The sequence below is a fragment of the Protomyctophum parallelum genome (assembly GCF_964188405.1).
Source record: "Protomyctophum parallelum genome assembly, chromosome: 23".
In the NCBI taxonomy this organism is placed as follows: domain Eukaryota; kingdom Metazoa; phylum Chordata; class Actinopteri; order Myctophiformes; family Myctophidae; genus Protomyctophum; species Protomyctophum parallelum.
This window is the reverse complement of record NC_139715.1, coordinates 22,858,119-22,879,649: the sequence shown is the minus strand read 5'-3', so window position 1 is coordinate 22,879,649 and position 21,531 is coordinate 22,858,119. Positions and strand designations below refer to the sequence as shown.

The 21,531-nt window shown below is 46.8% G+C and overlaps 1 protein-coding gene across 7 annotated transcripts in view; it reads right to left on the bottom strand.

Moving 5' to 3' along the window:
• The window catches only part of LOC310854263 (mitogen-activated protein kinase kinase kinase kinase 4-like), a 67,499-nt gene that overhangs the window by 15,967 nt on the left and 30,001 nt on the right, over positions 1-21,531 (bottom strand). For 2 of the 7 annotated variants that reach the window (XM_083758844.1, XM_083758846.1), the window contains exons 10-22: positions 20,725-20,900; positions 19,321-19,393; positions 18,584-18,794; positions 17,633-17,794; positions 16,810-16,896; positions 13,628-14,194; positions 10,871-11,035; positions 4,887-5,228; positions 4,318-4,418; positions 3,535-3,662; positions 2,884-2,978; positions 1,730-1,908; positions 422-551 (exon numbers count right to left, since the gene is read on the bottom strand). In XM_083758844.1, coding sequence (XP_083614970.1) covers positions 422-551; positions 1,730-1,908; positions 2,884-2,978; positions 3,535-3,662; positions 4,318-4,418; positions 4,887-5,228; positions 10,871-11,035; positions 13,628-14,194; positions 16,810-16,896; positions 17,633-17,794; positions 18,584-18,794; positions 19,321-19,393; positions 20,725-20,900 — 2,416 coding nt within the window. The remainder of the gene's footprint in view (positions 1-421; positions 552-1,729; positions 1,909-2,883; positions 2,979-3,534; positions 3,663-4,317; positions 4,419-4,886; positions 5,229-10,870; positions 11,036-13,627; positions 14,195-16,809; positions 16,897-17,632; positions 17,795-18,583; positions 18,795-19,320; positions 19,394-20,724; positions 20,901-21,531) is intronic. The other 5 variants (XM_083758847.1, XM_083758850.1, XM_083758845.1 and 2 more) reach the window with 4 other exon arrangements.

Genomic DNA, 21,531 nt, shown 5'->3' with positions numbered 1-21,531 from the left:
TTGGATAAAAGCGCTATTATAAACACGTCATTGTGCAGAAGCTCGACACCTTGTGCGGCTTTTGAGCATTGGGAGAACTCAGTGTGATGTCACTCAGCTATGACATCAGACCCTCTTTGATGTCACTCATCTATGAAGTCAGTGCCATGACACCAGTCCTCTACGCCATCACTCCTTTATGAGCATGATAAAATAAAATAAGGACAATTTTCCTAGTCTCTTATTTGTCTAAAGACTTTCCCTTAAAAGTCTAGTGAGCAATATTTCTCTGCCAGTTTTCCGTTATGTTTTTGAGACCAGCAGTCAACCCTGGACAAAGGACAAAGGAGGGTGCAGCGGGTCTACCCCGCACTTTGGTTCATCTTATCGCCATATCAAAACAATCGATCGATCGTAAATGATTGATTGACGCGCCCCCTACCTGTCGGATGACCAGCGTTCCGTCCTTGCAGGGCGTGGTGGCCAGGTCGCTCTCGGAGTCGTCCGCCAGCATGGTGTTCAGCGACTCTGTCTCGCCGTTGCTCAGCTTTCTGCGGAAACCCAGGCCATATCTGACCGTCCAGACCAGGCGGTATACGTTAATACACCATGCAGGAAGCCATGCAGAGCTTAACCCATTCTGACCCGAGATCAGATTCTAAAAATGTCTGTTTGAAAATGACATGTTTGAAAAAGCCATGTTTCATGTCAGCGGTTCTTCGATTTTTCAAAAATAGCTAAAGCATAACATAATGCTAACACCAAAAGGGTTAACGCACAGAAATGTTACATTAAAAAAACCAAAGGAACGAACAAAGACATACACATACAGCAATATTGTGCCATGAGCTGCTTGTCCGTCGTAGCCAATTCATCATAGTCGGATACAAATGCATCGTAGTCAGTTGTCAAATAAAAACACCCCTAATAGTCATGGGTTCATTTGGTTACATTTGTACAGTCTCCGAGTAAAATACATGTTAGAATAATACCTCCGCAGAGATTTTAATGCTTATCGCACGCTCCAGCATACAATGTCATGCCCAACATGTTGAGAGCTTGTAAACTAGCCTTACTTACCCCTTATGCCTAAACATTGTTGCCATTTTTTACAAGTAAGACGCGCAAACGCGGGAAGCGAACGCAGCTGTGTGTGTGTGTGTGTGGTTGTTTGTGTGTGTGTGTGTGTGTGTGCTACAGCTGCGCCCTCTGGTGGCGGGCGGGTGGTGTCACAGCGGGACAGACACACAGACACACACACACACACACACAGACATGATCTGCAGGGTCTCATAGTTAGTGCTCACTGCATTCGCAATCACTGCGTTCGCAATCATTTAGATTGAAAAACAAACTACATTGTCCATTGTCCACAGGACAATGGACAGATAAGGTTTCTAAAGAACTGGAAGAGCTTTCAACTTGTAGAACAACATGAGGTATCCTTATCTGTACGCGCGCGTGTGTGTGTGAGTGTGTGTGTGTGTGTGTGTGTGTGTGTGTGTGTGTGTGTGTGTGTGTGTGTGTGTGTGTGTGTGTGTGTGTGTGTGTGTGTGTGTGTGTGTGTGTGTGTGTGTGTGAGTGTGTGTGTGTGAGAGAGAGAAACAACACTGATGATGTGCCCAAGTTTGTTGCATCAGTAGATGTTTTATATACTAAATTAACTGCGTACACAAGTGCAAACTCATGTGGAAAGCAACAGAGCTTTCGTGAGCCACAAAGCGAGCCTCCTTCTCCTCCTTCTACCTACCCGGCCCTGCAGTCCTCGGCCCCCGAGGTCGACTCCTCCCCCGCCTCCTGGTCCACCTCCTCGTCGTCGTCCTCGTCCGTGGTCCCCGAGTCCTCGCTGGAAGACGAGTAGTCGGTCACCTTGTGCGGCGGGCGCACGTCCTCCACCGCGCGGAGCTCCTTGGCCAGAGCCGTCAGGTCCTGTCACGTGATCCGGGAGGGAGGGTCAAAGGTCAGAGAGAGAGACACCAGATCAAGGCATAGTCACCTGAGAGACAGACCGTTTTTTAGCTCATCCTGTGTTTCATGCTTATTGGTGTTTACGTTACGTTACATCTCTATGTATTCAAGGCTTCATTGGGTGTGTAAGTGATTGAAAATAAGTACTTTTTTGGGGGTACAGGCTTTAGTTCCGACATACTATCAGTCCGACTGTCATTAGACCGACAACCTACCCCCAAACCCTAACCTAAACCTAACCGCAAGCACGGTGCAACAAATGTCGGACCAACGCATTTGTCGCGAGCGACGGGTGATTTCCGCATGTCGGACCTTTGGTGTGTTGGATAAGCGTGCGCATCCCATTTTTTGAGGTGAACTACTCCTTTAACGTGAGGTGTGTGTTAGTGTGTACGTGTGAGTGAGTGTGCGTACGTGCAGACCTTTAAGGGATTGTAAGCCTAGGTGCTGTGTCTTGCTGAAGTGGATTAACCCTTAAAATGGAAAGGGGGAATGCCTTGTAATCACATTACAAGACACAAAGGACGATATCCATGGTGCAAAAACTGTGTGTTAAAATTAAGTAAGTAACGCAAATTCTCGTTCTGAAGGCCTCGTGACAGTCCCATAGCACTTGCCCTAGCCTTGTCAACCATGCAAGCTTATGCAAAGGCTAAAATGTAGTTCATTTGTTGACCTGGCATCCTATAGTTTGTATAGTTTCAATGTACATATTGTTTTATATATATATATTATTAGAATGTTTAGACTGATGCTCGGTTCTTCTGGTTTAGCTATGATCCTATAGAATATTGAGGCACTAAACCGTCTCCATGCATTCGATGTTGCGTTTACACTGCTTACTATACAAGCTAGCATGGTAGGTGACAGCCGTGGGGACAGCCATTATGGTAGGTGACAGCGCTCATTGCTGGAATATCATGCAGTAGTACTCACAGCGGGTCGGGTAGGTCTGGCAAGGTTCTTGTCATCAGGTTTTTTGGCAGCGTTGTCGGGTCGCTGAAGAGGCGATCCCTCGGATTTGGAGGAAGCTTTGATGATTGAAGAGGAAAGAGTTGGCGTTAGGGTTAGGGTGGGATTTGGAGGAAGCTTTGATGGGATTCAATGTCAAAACAGGGAATGAAACAAGAGTCAAGCATGTTGTAATCATAGCTACTTCTTCTTCTTGCTTACTGTAAATCGCTCTGGATTAAGAGCGTCTTAAATGCCTAAATCTTAAATTGTAAGGTTCTAAAAATAATTTAAGTGGAATGAGTCATTGAGGGCGAATACGAGGATGCTCGCCCCGGCAAATCTGGCAACCTCGGAACGGTCACCACCAAGCATTCCTAAACGTAACCTCAGTAAAAGTATGTCTAGATAAACCTAACCTTATTCCTAACTTAAACCTCAGTAAAACTATACCTAAACCGAACCAGTATTCCTAACTTAAACCTCAAAATACTTTATTTTTTTCGCAAAAGAAACAAAGAAGTGTTTTTGACTTTCCATTTACACTGAGAGGGAAACTCAAGAGAACAGCTATTCTGCATAACCAGTCAGTACAGCTAGTATTGTCAGGGTATGTAGAGCATCAAAGGGACTCACAGCGTGGTCTGAAGCGGTCTCCAGATCCAGCCTGGGAGCTTGCATTGGACGAACCAGAGGAGCTGCCGCTGCCCGGCCGCGGCTGGAGCTTCTCCACCCGGTCCCACAGAAGGCGAGGCTCTGCGTTGCTGGAGGACATGGGGAAACACATCACTGAAACACCTCACCTCACGCAGCATCCAAACACTGAACTGGTCCTTAACTTCATGCTCCGTGTACTACAACATCTACTGTACTACAAAACCTAGTTCTATTACAAAACCAGGTTCTACTTTTTTTTCCTTTTTCGTATCCTTTATTTATCCAGGGTAGTAGCTGAGCACAAGTGCTCATTTTCAGCAACGCCCTGCACATAGAGACACACAGACAGACACGCACATTAAAACCTGGGAGCTGACCAGTACAACCACAGTCTTATACTGTTGGCCACTAAGCAGCTCCACTGGAGCAGTTGAGGGTTCAGTGCCTTGCTCAAGGGCACTTCAGCGGTGTTGGGTGAGTGATGACAATCACTTCCCGAACCAGATTTTCCCAAGGGCGCACATCTATAACCCTTAGGCCAACTCTGCCCGAAGAAAAAAAAACACCACTGCTACTAAAAAAACAAATATAATGCTAGCAGTAGACGGAAGTAAAACCGTGATCCATAACGGACAAAAAGATGACATGAGATGATGTAAGATGACTATTTCGTAAAACATCAATAAATAGCCATCAGACGTTATTCCATGAACGCCGACGTGGTTGAGAGTGTGCGGGAGACGGTTGTATGACCATGGTTACCTGCCGGCGTTCCTCTGTCCGCCCTGGCTGCTAGGCTGCGTGGGCAGGGGGGACTCCCGGCGAGACAGCACAGGAGACCTGGACGTGGTCCTCACCGGGACCTGTCAACAAATACACATATTTTTTTTTACCCCCGTTCATGATAAGCAGCGTGGTTTCCCGCGAGTCACACTTGCAAATGAACCAAGTTGGTATACAGCACATGGATCTCCGTAAGGTGGAGCTGACTATCCTCACCTGGATCTCCATATATGAAGATACTCTGTCTGTCTGGATAGCCATACATGGTTTGACATACTAGATCTGCATATATGGAGTCAGGCTGCCAGGAACGACTACATCTGACCTCACTGACACCAGATTAATATAGTTTAACTCCTGCTTCTCAACTGTTGTTTCAGTTCACTGGTATATTTTATTATGCCGTTTCATTGCTTGGCACCGACATACAGTACATTCATCCAGTTCAAATCCTGCTGAACCCGAACAGACCTGGTCTGCAAACCGATTGGTTATAGGCTCCTTAAATCACACTGGACCAATCACAGAAGAAGGGTCCGCGTCCTTACCCTGGGAGGGGTCTCCTCACTGGGGGGCTCCGGGTGCTCAGCCTTGGGCTGGGCGGGGGTCTGGAGGTGTAGGGGTGAAGGCTGGGGGTCAGTGCGTGCCGGGGGGGAGGGGTGGTGGAGGTGGAGGTGATGGTGGCGAGGATGAGGAGCGGCGGGAGGAGGAGGAAGAAGAGGAGGGTCCTGGGAGCGCAGGTGGAGCTGAGCAAAGCCAGAGGCCACGCCCCCGGCGCCACCCGGCTCGCTGAAGGACTGGGAGCGGCAGGCGGCGAGAGGAGGCGTGGCCGGAAGGGAGGGGGCAGCGCTGTTACTGCTTTTTAGAGCAGCCAGGTGGGACCACAGGACCTTTTAGGGGGAGTGGGGGGGAGGACAGAGGGGTGAGGGGGTTGTGGGGGGTGAGACAAGGAGACAGTGGGAGTGGGGGGGAGGGAGGGGGGAGGTGGAGGAGGAGGAGGAGGAAGGGGGAGGAAGGTGAAACAAGCAGACAACACAGTGAGGATGAGGCGGCCACTTCACTACAGAGGGGGTTTAGTGATATGTTGTTTTTCTTTTCTTTTTTTCATTGGTTCAATTAGACATCTTGCAAACTATACCTTGTTATACCTTTCAGTCCGGGAGCTACCTGTGTGTGTCATTACTATTAGTTGTTGCTATACAATGTAGCAAGAAGAATTTGAAGGTTTTCAGAAACCTTGGGTTATGTTTTAGAATCGGCCTCATGTCTAAATGGGTTAAAGGAAGTTGTTAAATAACTCTATATTCAGATAGTAGAGAGAACTCATACAGGATAAGCGAGTGAAATTCGAAGTTTTGAATTAAAGAAAAATCCAGAGTTGCACAAAAGAATATCCTTGTGGGGTTCTCTCTTCTGAGTCTGACTCTGACTCTTTACAGTTGATTTAATGGACTAAAATGTACTTTTTGTGAGCTGTGATGGCGACACAATACGTAGCTGTGTGCCAAAAATAGCCGATGTACAAGCTCACAACGCGTCAGTGATAATGTTTGACACGCATATAAGCTGCATAAAGATAATAAATGAAGACATAAATACTGACATACACTAAACTACATTCATTAAAGAAAAATTACATTGAGACACAAACCACACAAATGAACATTCAAACAGTCGGGATACAAACAAGGGGGTGTAGGTGGGGCGATGCCTGTACGGTAAACAGTTAAATGGTTACATGTGAGGGTGCATGGGGTTTCAGGGTGTGATGAAGCCAGCAGCAGCACGACCACCTCTGGACTGTGGGCCTGGGTTCAAGTCCGCCATCGGGTGATGACCAAAATGATCATAATATTTCAACTGGGGACCCCCCTGAATGGCCCAAATGATCATAAAATTTGAACTGGGGTACCCCCAAAATCATCAAAATATGTGAACCCCCCCCCCACCCCCCCTCTTGACAAGCACCGTTGGACTTGTAGGAGTTGAGCCATTACATTTAGTTTGACTCTGTTTCACCTATAAATATTGTGAAAATAGCTCAGTGATTTTCATTGCCGCATTTGACAATTTGCAAATTGTGGTGGGTACACTGTTAAATCTACTGTTGAATGGGTGGTGGGTACACTGTTAAATCTACTGTTGAATGGGTGGTGGGTACACTGTTAAATGTACTGTTGAATGGGTGGTGGGTACACTGTTAAATCTACTGTTGAATGGGTGGTGGGTACACTGTTAAATGTACTGTTGAATGGGTGGTGGGTACACTGTTAAATCTACTGTTGAATGGGTGGTGGGTACACTGTTAAATCTACTGTTGAATGGGTGGTGGGTACACTGTTAAATGTACTGTTGAATGGGTGGTGGGTACACTGTTAAATCTACTGTTGAATGGGTGGTGGGTACACTGTTAAATGTACTGTTGAATGGGTGGTGGGTACACTGTTAAATCTACTGTTGAATGGGCGGTGGGTACACTGTTAAATGTACTGTTGAATGGGCGGTGGGTACACTGTTAAATCTACTGTTGAATGGGCGGTGGGTACACTGTTAAATCTACTGTTGAATGGGCAGTGGGTACACTGTTAAATCTACTGTTGAATGGGCGGTGGGTACACTGTTAAATCTACTGTTGAATGGGCGGTGGGTACACTGTTAAATCTACTGTTGAATGGGCGGTGGGTACACTGTTAAATCTACTGTTGAATGGGCGGTGGGTACACTGTTAAATCTACTGTTGAATGGGCGGTGGGTACACTGTTAAATCTACTGTTGAATGGGTGGTGGGTACACTGTTAAATCTACTGTTGAATGGGCGGTGGGTACACTGTTAAATGTACTGTTGAATGGGCGGTGGGTACACTGTTAAATGTACTGTTGAATGGGCGGTGGGTACACTGTTAAATCTACTGTTGAATGGGTGGTGGGTACACTGTTAAATGTACTGTTGAATGGGCGGTGGGTACACTGTTAAATCTACTGTTGAATGGGCGGTGGGTACACTGTTAAATCTACTGTTGAATGGGCGGTGGGTACACTGTTAAATCTACTGTTGAATGGGCGGTGGGTACACTGTTAAATCTACTGTTGAATGGGTGGTGGGTACACTGTTAAATCTACTGTTGAATGGGGGGTGGGTACACTGTTAAATCTACTGTTGAATGGGCGGTGGGTACACTGTTAAATCTACTGTTGAATGGGCGGTGGGTACACTGTTAAATCTACTGTTGAATGGGTGGTGGATACACTGTTAAATGTACTGTTGAATGGGCGGTGGGTACACTGTTAAATCTACTGTTGAATGGGTGGTGGGTACACTGTTAAATCTACTGTTGAATGGGCGGTGGGTACACTGTTAAATCTACTGTTGAATGTGTGGTGGGTACACTGTTAAATGTACTGTTGAATGGACGGTGGGTACACTGTTAAATCTACTGTTGAATGGGCGGTGGGTACACTGTTAAATGTACTGTTGAATGGGGGGTGTGTACACTGTTAAATCTACTGTTGAATGGGTGGTGGATACACTGTTAAATGTACTGTTGAATGGGCGGTGGGTACACTGTTAAATCTACTGTTGAATGGGTGGTGGGTACACTGTTAAATCTACTGTTGAATGGGCGGTGGGTACACTGTTAAATCTACTGTTGAATGGGGGGTGTGTACACTGTTAAATCTACTGTTGAATGGGCGGTGGATACACTGTTAAATGTACTGTTGAATGGGCGGTGGGTACACTGTTAAATCTACTGTTGAATGGGTGGTGGGTACACTGTTAAATCTACTGTTGAATGGGCGGTGGGTACACTGTTAAATCTACTGTTGAATGGGTGGTGGGTACACTGTTAAATCTACTGTTGAATGGGCGGTGGGTACACTGTTAAATCTACTGTTGAATGTGCGGTGGGTACACTGTTAAATCTACTGTTGAATGGGCGGTGGGTACACTGTTAAATCTACTGTTGAATGGGTGGTGGGTACACTGTTAAATCTACTGTTGAATGGGTGGTGGGTACACTGTTAAATGTACTGTTGAATGGGGGGTGGGTACACTGTTAAATCTACTGTTGAATGGGTGGTGGGTACACTGTTAAATGTACTGTTGAATGGGTGGTGGGTACACTGTTAAATCTACTGTTGAATGGGTGGTGGGTACACTGTTAAATCTACTGTTGAATGGGTGGTGGGTACACTGTTAAATGTACTGTTGAATGGGTGGTGGGTACACTGTTAAATCTACTGTTGAATGGGTGGTGGGTACACTGTTAAATGTACTGTTGAATGGGTGGTGGGTACACTGTTAAATCTACTGTTGCATGGGCGGTGGGTACACTGTTAAATGTACTGTTGAATGGGCGGTGGGTACACTGTTAAATCTACTGTTGAATGGGCGGTGGGTACACTGTTAAATCTACTGTTGAATGGGCGGTGGGTACACTGTTAAATCTACTGTTGAATGGGCGGTGGGTACACTGTTAAATCTACTGTTGAATGGGCGGTGGGTACACTGTTAAATCTACTGTTGAATGGGCGGTGGGTACACTGTTAAATCTACTGTTGAATGGGCGGTGGGTACACTGTTAAATCTACTGTTGAATGGGCGGTGGGTACACTGTTAAATCTACTGTTGAATGGGTGGTGGGTACACTGTTAAATCTACTGTTGAATGGGCGGTGGGTACACTGTTAAATGTACTGTTGAATGGGCGGTGGGTACACTGTTAAATGTACTGTTGAATGGGCGGTGGGTACACTGTTAAATCTACTGTTGAATGGGTGGTGGGTACACTGTTAAATGTACTGTTGAATGGGCGGTGGGTACACTGTTAAATCTACTGTTGAATGGGCGGTGGGTACACTGTTAAATCTACTGTTGAATGGGCGGTGGGTACACTGTTAAATCTACTGTTGAATGGGCGGTGGGTACACTGTTAAATCTACTGTTGAATGGGTGGTGGGTACACTGTTAAATCTACTGTTGAATGGGGGGTGGGTACACTGTTAAATCTACTGTTGAATGGGCGGTGGGTACACTGTTAAATCTACTGTTGAATGGGCGGTGGGTACACTGTTAAATCTACTGTTGAATGGGTGGTGGATACACTGTTAAATGTACTGTTGAATGGGCGGTGGGTACACTGTTAAATCTACTGTTGAATGGGTGGTGGGTACACTGTTAAATCTACTGTTGAATGGGCGGTGGGTACACTGTTAAATCTACTGTTGAATGTGTGGTGGGTACACTGTTAAATGTACTGTTGAATGGACGGTGGGTACACTGTTAAATCTACTGTTGAATGGGCGGTGGGTACACTGTTAAATGTACTGTTGAATGGGGGGTGTGTACACTGTTAAATCTACTGTTGAATGGGTGGTGGATACACTGTTAAATGTACTGTTGAATGGGCGGTGGGTACACTGTTAAATCTACTGTTGAATGGGTGGTGGGTACACTGTTAAATCTACTGTTGAATGGGCGGTGGGTACACTGTTAAATCTACTGTTGAATGGGGGGTGTGTACACTGTTAAATCTACTGTTGAATGGGCGGTGGATACACTGTTAAATGTACTGTTGAATGGGCGGTGGGTACACTGTTAAATCTACTGTTGAATGGGTGGTGGGTACACTGTTAAATCTACTGTTGAATGGGCGGTGGGTACACTGTTAAATCTACTGTTGAATGGGTGGTGGGTACACTGTTAAATCTACTGTTGAATGGGCGGTGGGTACACTGTTAAATCTACTGTTGAATGTGCGGTGGGTACACTGTTAAATCTACTGTTGAATGGGCGGTGGGTACACTGTTAAATCTACTGTTGAATGGGTGGTGGGTACACTGTTAAATGTACTGTTGAATGGGCGGTGGGTACACTGTTAAATCTACTGTTGAATGGGCGGTGGGTACACTGTTAAATCTACTGTTGAATGGGTGGTGGGTACACTGTTAAATCTACTGTTGAATGGGCGGTGGGTACACTGTTAAATCTACTGTTGAATGGGCGGTGGGTACACTGTTAAATCTACTGTTGAATGGGTGGTGGGTACACTGTTAAATCTACTGTTGAATGGGGGGTGGGTACACTGTTAAATCTACTGTTGAATGGGTGGTGGGTACACTGTTAAATCTACTGTTGAATGGGGGGTGGGTACACTGTTAAATCTACTGTTGAATGGGGGGTGGGTACACTGTTAAATCTACTGTTGAATGGGTGGTGTGTACACTGTTAAATCTACTGTTGAATGAGCGGTGTGTACACTGTTAAATCTACTGTTGAATGTATGGAAAGATTATAGACTTAAGACTGTTATTCGTCTCAACGCAGCTGTGCGCAGACGGCGCAGTCTGTCGGCATTCAGCAACTCGTTACCACACCTTCCAAACCGACTGATCTCCAGACTTTCTACTGCCAGTCTGTAGCAGTCTGTTTGGCGGAGGACTACCTTAAACGTCCGTAACCCTTCGCAGCTTCGGCAAGCCTGCATTTTGATCACAAAGATATGTTTTGCGGGTGTCAAAGCGGTATAAGTTACCTGCGGCTCCATGGGCCGTTGCATGGCAGAGGCCTCGGCCACGGGAGGCCCGCCGTTGGAGAAGGGTTCCGAGGAGCGGGGGGGCAGCGGGGGCAGCGGGGGCTGCTTGAGGGGCGGGGCGGTCTGCGGCGAGCCCTGGATGTTCTTGCGGTAGCGCTCGTCGGCCTGAGGGGGGGGGAGACGCAGAGTCAGCGGGACGGTCGGAATCGGGGTCATTATGCGCCAGTGGCGTGCACAGGTAGACACTAGGGGGTGCTAGAGCATCCCCTGCCCCTTTCCCTCTGGACAAAATGTGCCCTTTTGGAGAAAAAAAGGTATGTGGACCATGGTGACGTTGATCAATTCATGATAAAAAGCTTCTTTCTAATATATTATTTCGGCCCCAAAATCTATAAATCTCACACTACTAAGGGCCAGGCAACCGGCCGGTTCCACGCGCTGCAAAAGGTGCCCTTTTTTCCCTTGAGCACCAGCCCCTCTAAATGTCTGTGCACACCACTGTTATGCGCCAACGGTGACGTGAGAGAGCGGCGAAAAGGCTGGAAGAAGACGTGTGGAGGTGAATACTGAGGACATACGGCCGGCGTTTCACATGCCTGAGAGACCTGGAGGCAGCCGAGCACGCACGCACATACACACACACACACACACACACACACACACACACACACACACAACACAGATGTCATAGACCAGTGGTTCTCAACACAAGGTCCGGTGGGGACCCCCAGGGGTCCTCGAGGGGGTTCCAGGGGGTCCCTCGGCTAAATGGTCGATAGTTAGGAACCAATATGGACCCGTTCTCCCAGTTCTGTAATTCCCAAGAGTGTATGAAATATAACTCTTGGGAGTTATATGAAAAATGATGAGAAACTGTCACAGACACATGTGGAGACAACAAAGACACACACACACACACACACACGCCTGCTGCCTGCAAAGACTGTCATGGAATTCAGAAGAACATTAAAGACATGTTAATGACATGTTAATCACATTAATTAGTCACGTGACAAACTCCCCAGTCACTGGAGAGAGAGAGAGAGAGAGAGAGAGGCTCAGGACATCCAGCATGTTAGTATGGGCCTCAGCCATCTCCATGCACTGGCCCTTGGAGCACATACACACACTTCAGGAAGGCCATTCCGTGTGAAGAGGAATCCATGACGAGGTTTGGGTTTTCAAGTCATGGAATAAACGGACTGCCGTCTTAAAGACCATAACGAGGAGTAGACGGGCCGCAGGTGACCAGAGAGTGTAGTAGAGCACACGAGGGCAACGACCACCGCTTCAATTCTGGCCGGTGACCGGTGTTGCATGTCCTTCCTCCTCCTCCTCCTCTCTGACTCGGTCTCCTGTCTCTTAACTAACAAGCACAACTCATTTCGTGGTACTTGTACCCGTTACAATGACAATAAAGATATTTTCTAACATCTTCTGAAATCTGTCTTTTAACCCATTTTGACCTGAGATCAGATTCTAAAAATGTCTTCTACATCCTGACGGCTTTCAGAAAAAGCTATGTTTCTGTGTCAGTCGCTCTCAGATTTTTCAAAAATGGCAGACCTACAAGCTTGTAGATCTGCTATTTTTCAATAGCTAACACCAAAAGGGGTTCCCGCGTAAAATGGGTTAAACAGATTTTAACTCTTGACGCTACTGATGTTTCTAGCGTAGTATGAATATACGGTGCTCCCAAACGTACACAGTGCTCAGGAAAAAATACAACTTTGGTGGACTCATCCCCTCACTGATGTCAAGCTACTTCCCTTCTTGACGAGATGGCACCCGAATTTACAGTGAATTTGTTATGAAAAGAAGTATACAGTTATTATTAAGGTCTAGCACATGGAAATGCAATCTACAATCACCCTTATAGCTACTTGATTCCCTACCGTAGACCACTCTCGCATTCTCAAATACACACTTTACCTTGCGTCATCCCTTTGATTGAACATTGCATCCCTCACAACGTAATGCGACAAAGGGTTTTAGTGGCCAGGATGCAGCATAAGAGGCAAGCAACAGTGAAAGGCCAGAAAGAGAAGGATTAACAACCATGAACAAGGCTTTGTTGTGAGCCTGTGGTTTTTCCTTTTCTCCCTCGCACCCGTTACGGAGCGCCGTGCCGAAGTGGGGCCGGCGGGTTTAGCCCTTCTATTAGCGTCCGAAACACGGACAACACTGTCTGTGTGTGTGTCGCAGTTGTCTGGACACCGCACGGATATATCTGGGTCTCCAGTTGTCTGGACACCACACAGATATATCTGGGTCTCCAGTTGTCTGGACACCGCACGGATATATCTGGGCCTCCAGTTGTCTGGACACCGCACGGATATATCTGGGTCTCCAGTTGTCTGGACACCGCACGGATATATCTGGGTCTCCAGTTGTCTGGACACCGCACGGATATATCTGGGTCTCCAGTTGTCTGGACACCGCACGGATATATCTGGGTCTCCAGTTGCTCTGGCCTTCTGGGAAGTCACTTCAAGTCATTTCCCAATGAAGAGGGGAAATTAACGGAATGGTTAATTACAGTATAATGGAGCTAGTCATGTACGGGTTATGAAGCAAAAGAAAACCATAACGTGTCACTCACACTACCTATCATAATGGTGTGTGTGTGTGTGTGTGTGTGTGTGTGTGTGTGTGTGTGTGTGTGTGCGTGTGCGCGTGTGTGTGGAAAACAAGCAAAGAAGAAACTAGAATCAAAGCAGGCGGTAGAAGAGAGAGCGTCGGGCCAATAAGGTTCACCTCTCTGATAGGCTGGGGAGGATGACTGACAGGCTCGACGTGCCTATCAGGCCCCGGGCTCTCCTCCGCCTGAAGGAGGGGCTTAGAGTCAGTGGGGGTTTCTGGACATGTCTGGGGGCCAATGGGATCGGGGCTAGTCGGGGGCGGGGCGGGGGACGCGATCTCACAAGAGTCTGCCTTCTCCGGTGCCGGTACCGCAGCCGGGGCCGCAGGGCTCTGGGCCGGGCTCTGGGCCGGGGCCTCGCCGGCATCGGAAGAGGCCGCCTGGGGGGTCTTAAGGGCCTCGGGGGGACCTCTCCCCGCAAGAGGGGCCGGCGGGCTCTCCAGCACGTGAGCTTGCGGCGTGGCAGCGAGGGGGGCTCTGTCTGGGGGAGGAGGAGCCGCGGGGGTCTGTGGTGGGGGTTTGGCGTGGCCGTCGGGGGCTTTGCCGCACGGCTGGGCTTTATTGGCGTTGTCGGCAGGTTGGCCGTGGCGCTGCAGAGACAGCAGGTACGCCTGCTCCTGCTGCAGGCGCTTGTGCAGCCGCTCTGCCTTCCTCTGCTCCTCCAGCTCTCTCCACTTGAACTCCTAGTGCGGCAGAGTGGGTGGGTGTGGAGGTGGTGATGTAGAGGATGAAGAAGATTACTGTACGGATACCCCCCCCCCCCCCCCATTGTTCCACACTGATCATGTGCTATCCGTTAGTCATAAACCTTACTTTGCATTTTGATTTGTTTGAATAAAGCAGTGCATTTCTATATGAGGGACTACACTGCCCTAGTATAAAGCCTATACGTGCCATAAACTACATGAACTCTTAAAGCCATGTTTAAGCCATAGTTACTGCACTTAGCAGTGGCGGCCATTTTGTGAGTCCACCGATCCAGAGCCCATTCATTTTTGATATAAATGATATAAATATTTTTGGAAATCTCTATGAGAGAAAATTAATGGGTGGAACCAAAATGCTATGCCCTATACTTTATACTGTAGGTTTAAACTGTGTGAAGTCTTCCAACAAAGAGGCTACCAAATCATTCTAAAAAGGACCATACCGCTGGTATTGCATGTTTAGCACATGGACTATTAGTCTAAGGTATATTGGAGATTAATGTTGATGGTTTTACAAAGCGTACCATTGTTGTTTTTAGTAGCTGCGGGCGTCATTCTAAAGAACATCACATTCAGTTTTCCTCAAGATATTTCTTCAGAACGGTATGGAAATCAAGTTGCAGAGACTTGACTTGAAACTCTGCTCGAGGATGGTCATACAACACAGTGGACATTGGTGTCACCACCTCTGCTTGTCTGAGTCACGTTATGGTTTCACTTTAATGCAGTTCACACACACAAAGTCTAGCTGAAAGAGAAACACTTGTGATATTCAAACAAAAACACCCACGGTTTCTTTACCGCGACAGAAATGACGTAGAGAAGCAGTGGTTTAAGCAGGGTTTATCACATGAGTTTGAGTGATATATATACACCGGTATATAAAAAAATAAAAAATAAAACCCCCAGAAACGGTATGTTTTGGAAAATTGTGGGCAGTTATGTAAAGGTTGTCCCGCAACATGCCTATTTTGGTCACTTTCTTCTTGGCGAAACTATACATTAAGTTTTAAATAGCTGTGTTACTGTGGACACATCCAACAGCTCATTACATATCTGTTGTTGCTGTTGGGCAGAGACCTCTTATCTCCATAGTTCGTTTTGTGTAAAAAAAGGGCCTTCAACATACTTGATCACAACTACAGCACAAAAGCATCAAAAGTAGCAGATCTACAAGCAGCTCATCACTTGTCGATCTAGCTGCTACTTTTGTTTTTGAATTTGAATCCTGAAAAGTAACAGTTTTGGCCATATGAGGTTTCCACCCGACCGAAACAATATACTGGTATGGACTTTGTCCCCATACCTACCTAAGCCAGTCTGTCTGCTTTGTCAAATGGAAATGGAAATGCTTTTAAGCACGTCTTCACAAACACTGCAACAAAGTTAAATAGATTATCAATAAATTACCTTTGCTATGCATTTCCTGGTTGTTGAGGTGCATTCACATTAGGGCACGACTATTCTATTATAATTCTACTATTTTGAGAGACGGTTCCATTTAGTCTTTGGCAGTGAAAAAGGGTGGTCGGAGAAACATGTTGTTGTCGTAGTTTGAGTCGCCAAAAATAACACAGATCTGTTCCCCTTTTTGACAGAAAAAGCTGAAAATAGAAAGGCCCACAAACACATCCTCGCTTATTTTGTAACATAAAACCGTGGCAATGCGTCTCCAAGCATGTTGTCAATCAATCAATCAATCAATGGGCTAAACATGCTGAACCACGGGTACGGTCCTCTGAAGCTAATGAATTTGGCACCAAAAACAAAAGAACAATCAAATAGGCTGAGTTTACACAACTATTGCAAAACGTAATGAAACGCAAACCAGGCAAGACAATGTGATGACTGACGCGCACAACGCGCACACACACACACACACGCGCGCGCACACACGCAGACTCAGACCTCCAAGACCTGTAAAGAAAACGCTCCGTCTGAACATTTCCTGATGGGTTCTTTGAGACCAAAATATATGTCTTTTATAACATGACTTTCTGTTAACAGCAATCCTGCAGTCATAAACACACAAAGGTTCTTTTAAGGAACAAAATGTATATGTTACTTTCTGTGGGACAACAAATTAATTAAACAGGCAAGTTTCTTTGGACAAAATAACACAATGGGTTATGTTTCAGGACGAATAAACATGGTATGGTTTATGGAAGAAAAACTAATTGTGAAAGTAGCATTGGTGTCAGCGTGGATTAAATCAAAGAAACATTGGCTGCTCTCTCCTGAAACGAAGAGTAGGTTGTCAACCCCACTATGTCGGATTTGTACTGAGACCCCACAGGAGAGAGAGAGAGGGGGGAGAGAGAGAGCGAGAGATAGGCTTTTTATCGACTCTTTTATGTCCAAGCAAGCTCCGTTAGTTTCTAGATTCCCAGAAACAAAATCAAGGAAGTACAGTTCCAAAGCAAATGCTGCCTGCCGGGGGAAAGGTCTTTCATGGGTTTCTCTACACAAACCCACAAAACACCTGTGTGTGTGTGTGTGCGTGCGTGCGTGCGTGCGTGCGTGCGTGCGTGCGTGCGTGCGTGCGTGCGAGCGTGCGTGCGTGCGTGCGTGCGTGCGTGCGTGCGTCTCACCAGTAACATGGCCTGCTCATGAAGCAGTTGTTGCTGAAGGATCTCCAGATGTCTCTGTTCCTCCTCCAGCTGACGACGGATGTACTCCTGTCAATCAAGTCAAAGAAAGCGCAACGATTGTCAGGAAGACTCTGAAAACGTTCCCAGGACAGGGAATGTTTGTTTTTCGCCTCGCCGGTTAGCTGTCAAACTGGAGACAGGTTTACCATGGTGGACTCACACAGTGACAACAGAGGCTTTGACATTCAGCCATCCAAAATAGTAGTGTAGACATGTTTTTTGAGTGGTGCAACCACTCCTACAACCAGCAATGTCCGTGTCTACCTACCTACCTACCTATGTGTCTACCTATGTGGCCATGAGCACGAGTATGACTTATTAGTACCAGTAGGGGGCGCCAGAAACAGAAAGAGGGATAGTGCTGCTAATGAGAGAGAGAGAGAGAGAGAGAGAGAGAGAGAGTTGGGGGGGGGGGGGGGGATTGCACCACGCAGTTCACACGGGTGTGTTTTTATTCACTGATTGATTGACTCCACTCCTGACAGAAGCAATGACAGATACATTAAAGTTTTAATCTGTATGTATTTATTTTGCCCAGGTGGCTCTGATGTGCACACAGGGGGGGGGGGGGGGGGGGGGGGAGCTGCTAGGGGTTAAGTGTCCAATATATTTCTATATTCCAAATGGCATATTCGGTAAAAGTCTTTGATAAACCGTGTGGATACCTTTTTTGATATGTTCACAACCATCTCAGAATGGGAAAATCCACGTGCCCGCACACACACACACACACACACACACGCACGCGCGCCGTGTACAGTACCTGCTCCCGGTCATTCCTCCTCTTCTCGTCGTCGGCTCTTCGTCGCTCCTCTTCCTCCTTGCGCCTGCGGTCCATCTCCTCCACGCGTCGCTTCTCGTCCTGCTCGCGACGTCGCTGCTCGCGCTCCTGCTGCCTGCGCATCTCACGCTCCCTGCGCTGTTGCTGTTGGACACAGAGAGAGAGAGAGAGTTTATATAACATTACTAGGCCCAAAACGTATGCATAACAAAACTAGCACCCGAAAGAAATATTTTCAACTGCCCCTAGCGGCGTGACAGTAATGACGGAAATGGAAGTGTTGGATGCACCTCAACTGTCTTTTACTCAGGTATGCCGTCCAACCTTCCTAGCCCCGTGCGTTATTAAAGGTATGCCGTCCAACCTTCCTAGCCCCGTGCGTTATTAAAGAACAGGTATGCCGTCCAACCTTCCTAGCCCCGTGCGTTATTAAAGAACAGGTATGCCGTCCAACCTTCCTAGCCCTGTGCGTTATTAAAGAACAGGTATGCCGTCCAACCTTCCTAGCCCCGTGCGTTATTAAAGAACAGGTATGCCGTCCAACCTTCCTAGCCCTGTGCGTTATTAAAGAAAAACAGGTATGCCGTCCAACCTTCCTAGCCCTGTGCGTTATTAAAGAAAAACAGGCGACAATGGCCAATACTCAATTGAAAATCAGCGATCAAAAATCAGCTAAAGTGAAAATCGTCAAGATATTTTGTCCGTGTTCTCTGGAATGGAAGGTCCAATCTGCTCAGTTCAAAGCTTGTTGGATGTGTGACATGTGTGAACCGCCTAATGACACCTTTGCATGTTTTGGGGCCTATAGGTATGGTAATTGTTCGAGCCTCGGGGAGAGGGCGTTGGGTAACTTGGGTTTGACCCCAAGACGTACGCTCTCTCTTTCTGTCTGGCGCACGTGCACACAAACACAAACACAAACACAACACACACCTCCTCCAGGCGCCTCCTCTGCTCCTTCTGCTGCTCGATGCGCTTCTGCCTCTCGGCCAGCAGTTGGCGCTTGTACTCCTCCTGCTCGCGGAGCTGCTGCTCCTGCAGGAGCTGCTGGCGTCTCAGCGCCTCCGACCGCTCCTTGTTCTCCTGCTGCAGGCGGATGAAGTCCCGGCGAAGCGTCGACTCTCCTGGCTGGTTCACGATGGAGCTGAACACAACGCATTGTAATATTGACCGTTGGATACAGAGTACTGTAATGTCCACCGGGGGGCACTATGGTTAACATGCTCATTTGTGTTTTGTTCTATTGCTATGCATCGACTCAAGTCTTATCTTATATCATCCATTGCCCAGATCTATAGAGCAGTGGTTCCCAGACTTGCTCATGTCAAGGACCCCCAGTTTGTCATGCATTAGTCTACGGACCCCCATTTAATGGCATTTCTATCTCTGGGACCCCTAATTTATATTGTAAAATCAATGTTAATTTAACTCTGGGAGTGTACAAATGGAACCAAATGGACCCATTAAGGTCCATTTGGTTCAATTTGTACACTCTCAGAGTTACAGACCCATAAGGGTCCATTTGGTCCCAAACTATCATTTAGCTGGGGACCCCCTGGAACTCCCTCAAGGACCCCTGGGGGTCCCCGGCCTTCCATCCGGCGGACTATTTTACATTTTGGCCAAAAAGTGTATTTTTAGACGTGAATTAAATAAAAGGTAGACAGTACCTGGGTTCTCCTTCCTGTTCGGGTAGGTCCTCCTCCTCTTCCTCACTGCCACTGTATTCATATTCTGTTTCATCTGTCAATAATAACAACACTATTCAGAGTGTTGCCACTGAAAATGAATTGTTCAGAACCCTAAAAGATGGTTCGAAACTGAAAGAAAAACAATAATAAAGTACATCTCATCTCATCTCAGAGATAAGATGAACAGAGACAGACAGAGATAAGATGGACAGAGACAGACAGAGATAAGCTGAACAGAGACAGACAGAGATAAGATGGACAGAGACAGACAGAGATAAGGTGAACAGAGACAGACAGAGATAAGATGGACAGAGACAGACAGAGATAAGATGGACAGAGACAGACAGAGATAAGGTGTACAGAGACAGACAAAGATAAGGTGGACAGAGACAGACAGAGATAAGATGAACAGAGACAGACAGAGATAAGATGAACAGAGACAGACAGAGATAAGATGAACAGAGACAGACAGAGATAAGATGGACAGAGACAGACAGAGATAAGATGAACAGAGACAGACAGAGATATGATGGACAGAGACAGACAGAGATAAGATGAACAGAGAAAGACAGAGATAAGATGAACAGAGACAGACAGAGATAAGATGGACAGAGACAGACAGAGATAAGATGAACAGAGACAGACAGAGATAAGATGAACAGAGACAGACAGAGATAAGATGGACAGAGACAGACAGAGATAAGGTGAACAGAGACAGACAGAGATAAGATGAACAGAGACAGACAGAGATAAGATGAACAGAGACAGACAGAGATAAGGTGAACAGAGACAGACAGAGATAAGGTGAACAGAGACAGACAGAGATAAGATGGACAGAGACAGACAGAGATAAGATGGACAGAGACAGACAGAGATAAGATGGACAGAGACAGACAGAGATAAGATGGACAGAGATAAGGTGAACAGAGACAGACAGAGATAAGATGGACAGAGACAGACAGAGATAAGATGGACAGAGACAGACAGAGATAAGGTGAACAGAGACAGACAGAGATAAGGTGAACAGAGACAGACAGAGATAAGATGGACAGAGACAGACAGAGATAAGATGGACAGAGACAGACAGAGATAAGATGAACAGAGACAGACAGAGATAAGGTGAACAGAGACAGACAGAGATAAGATGGACAGAGACAGACAGAGATAAGGTGAACAGAGACAGACAGAGATAAGGTGAACAGAGACAGACAGAGATAAGATGGACAGAGACAGACAGAGATAAGATGAACAGAGACAGACAGAGATAAGATGGACAGAGACAGACAGAGATAAGATGGACAGAGACAGACAGAGATAAGATGGACAGAGACAGACAGAGATAAGGTGAACAGAGACAGACAGAGAGAGGTACGGTGGACCCACCCTTCTCTCCCCTCTTCTTCTTGGTGCGGTCGATGTGGTCTTTGAGCTGGATGCGCACCTGCCTCTCGTTGGGCTGGTCCCTGATGAAGGGGTGTTTGAGCAGCTGGTCGGTGGGGGGGCGTGCCGTGTAGTTCTTCACCAGACAGCCCTCGATGAAGCTGAAGAACTTCTTGGACCTGGACAGCGAGATAAGGCCACAGGGAGGGAGATAGAAGTTAACACAAAGGGAGATGTCTAAAAAGATACGTGGAGGTACTCACTGCTTTAGTATGCTTTAGTAATGTAAGAATTATCTGTTGCTGTTGTAGCTGATTGATTATTCTTTTTGTTTTACTGTTCACCATATGAATGTAACTGATGGGGGAGGGGGGGGGGGGGGAGAGAAAGAGAGAGAGAGAGAGAGAGAGAGAGAGAGATTGTTTTTCCACCCCCAAATTGAGTTTTTGACATCTGGGGCGACCGTACAGCCGACCGTGCAGCATTTTCACGGTGTAAACACCACCACCACGAAACCTCTGAAATGCAGCCTGTTCGGATGAAAACTAATTCACAACAGAGGGACCCGACGCAAGGCCAGGCTGAGAAGAAGTCACCTGAGGAGTGTTGCTTAGAAAACAGGCTGTCGTCGTACATAAAAACATGTTCTAAAGCTCAGGTGCAGCTGCAATTAATGACACGGCAGTTTTCCTTTCCCAGACTCTACTGTGACGTGTGGATCATTGTGAAGAATAATATTCTATGATTTTTTTGTCGAGGGTTAGTGACAACGCTCCGAATCGCTGGCAAGGGCACAATGTTTTAACTCTG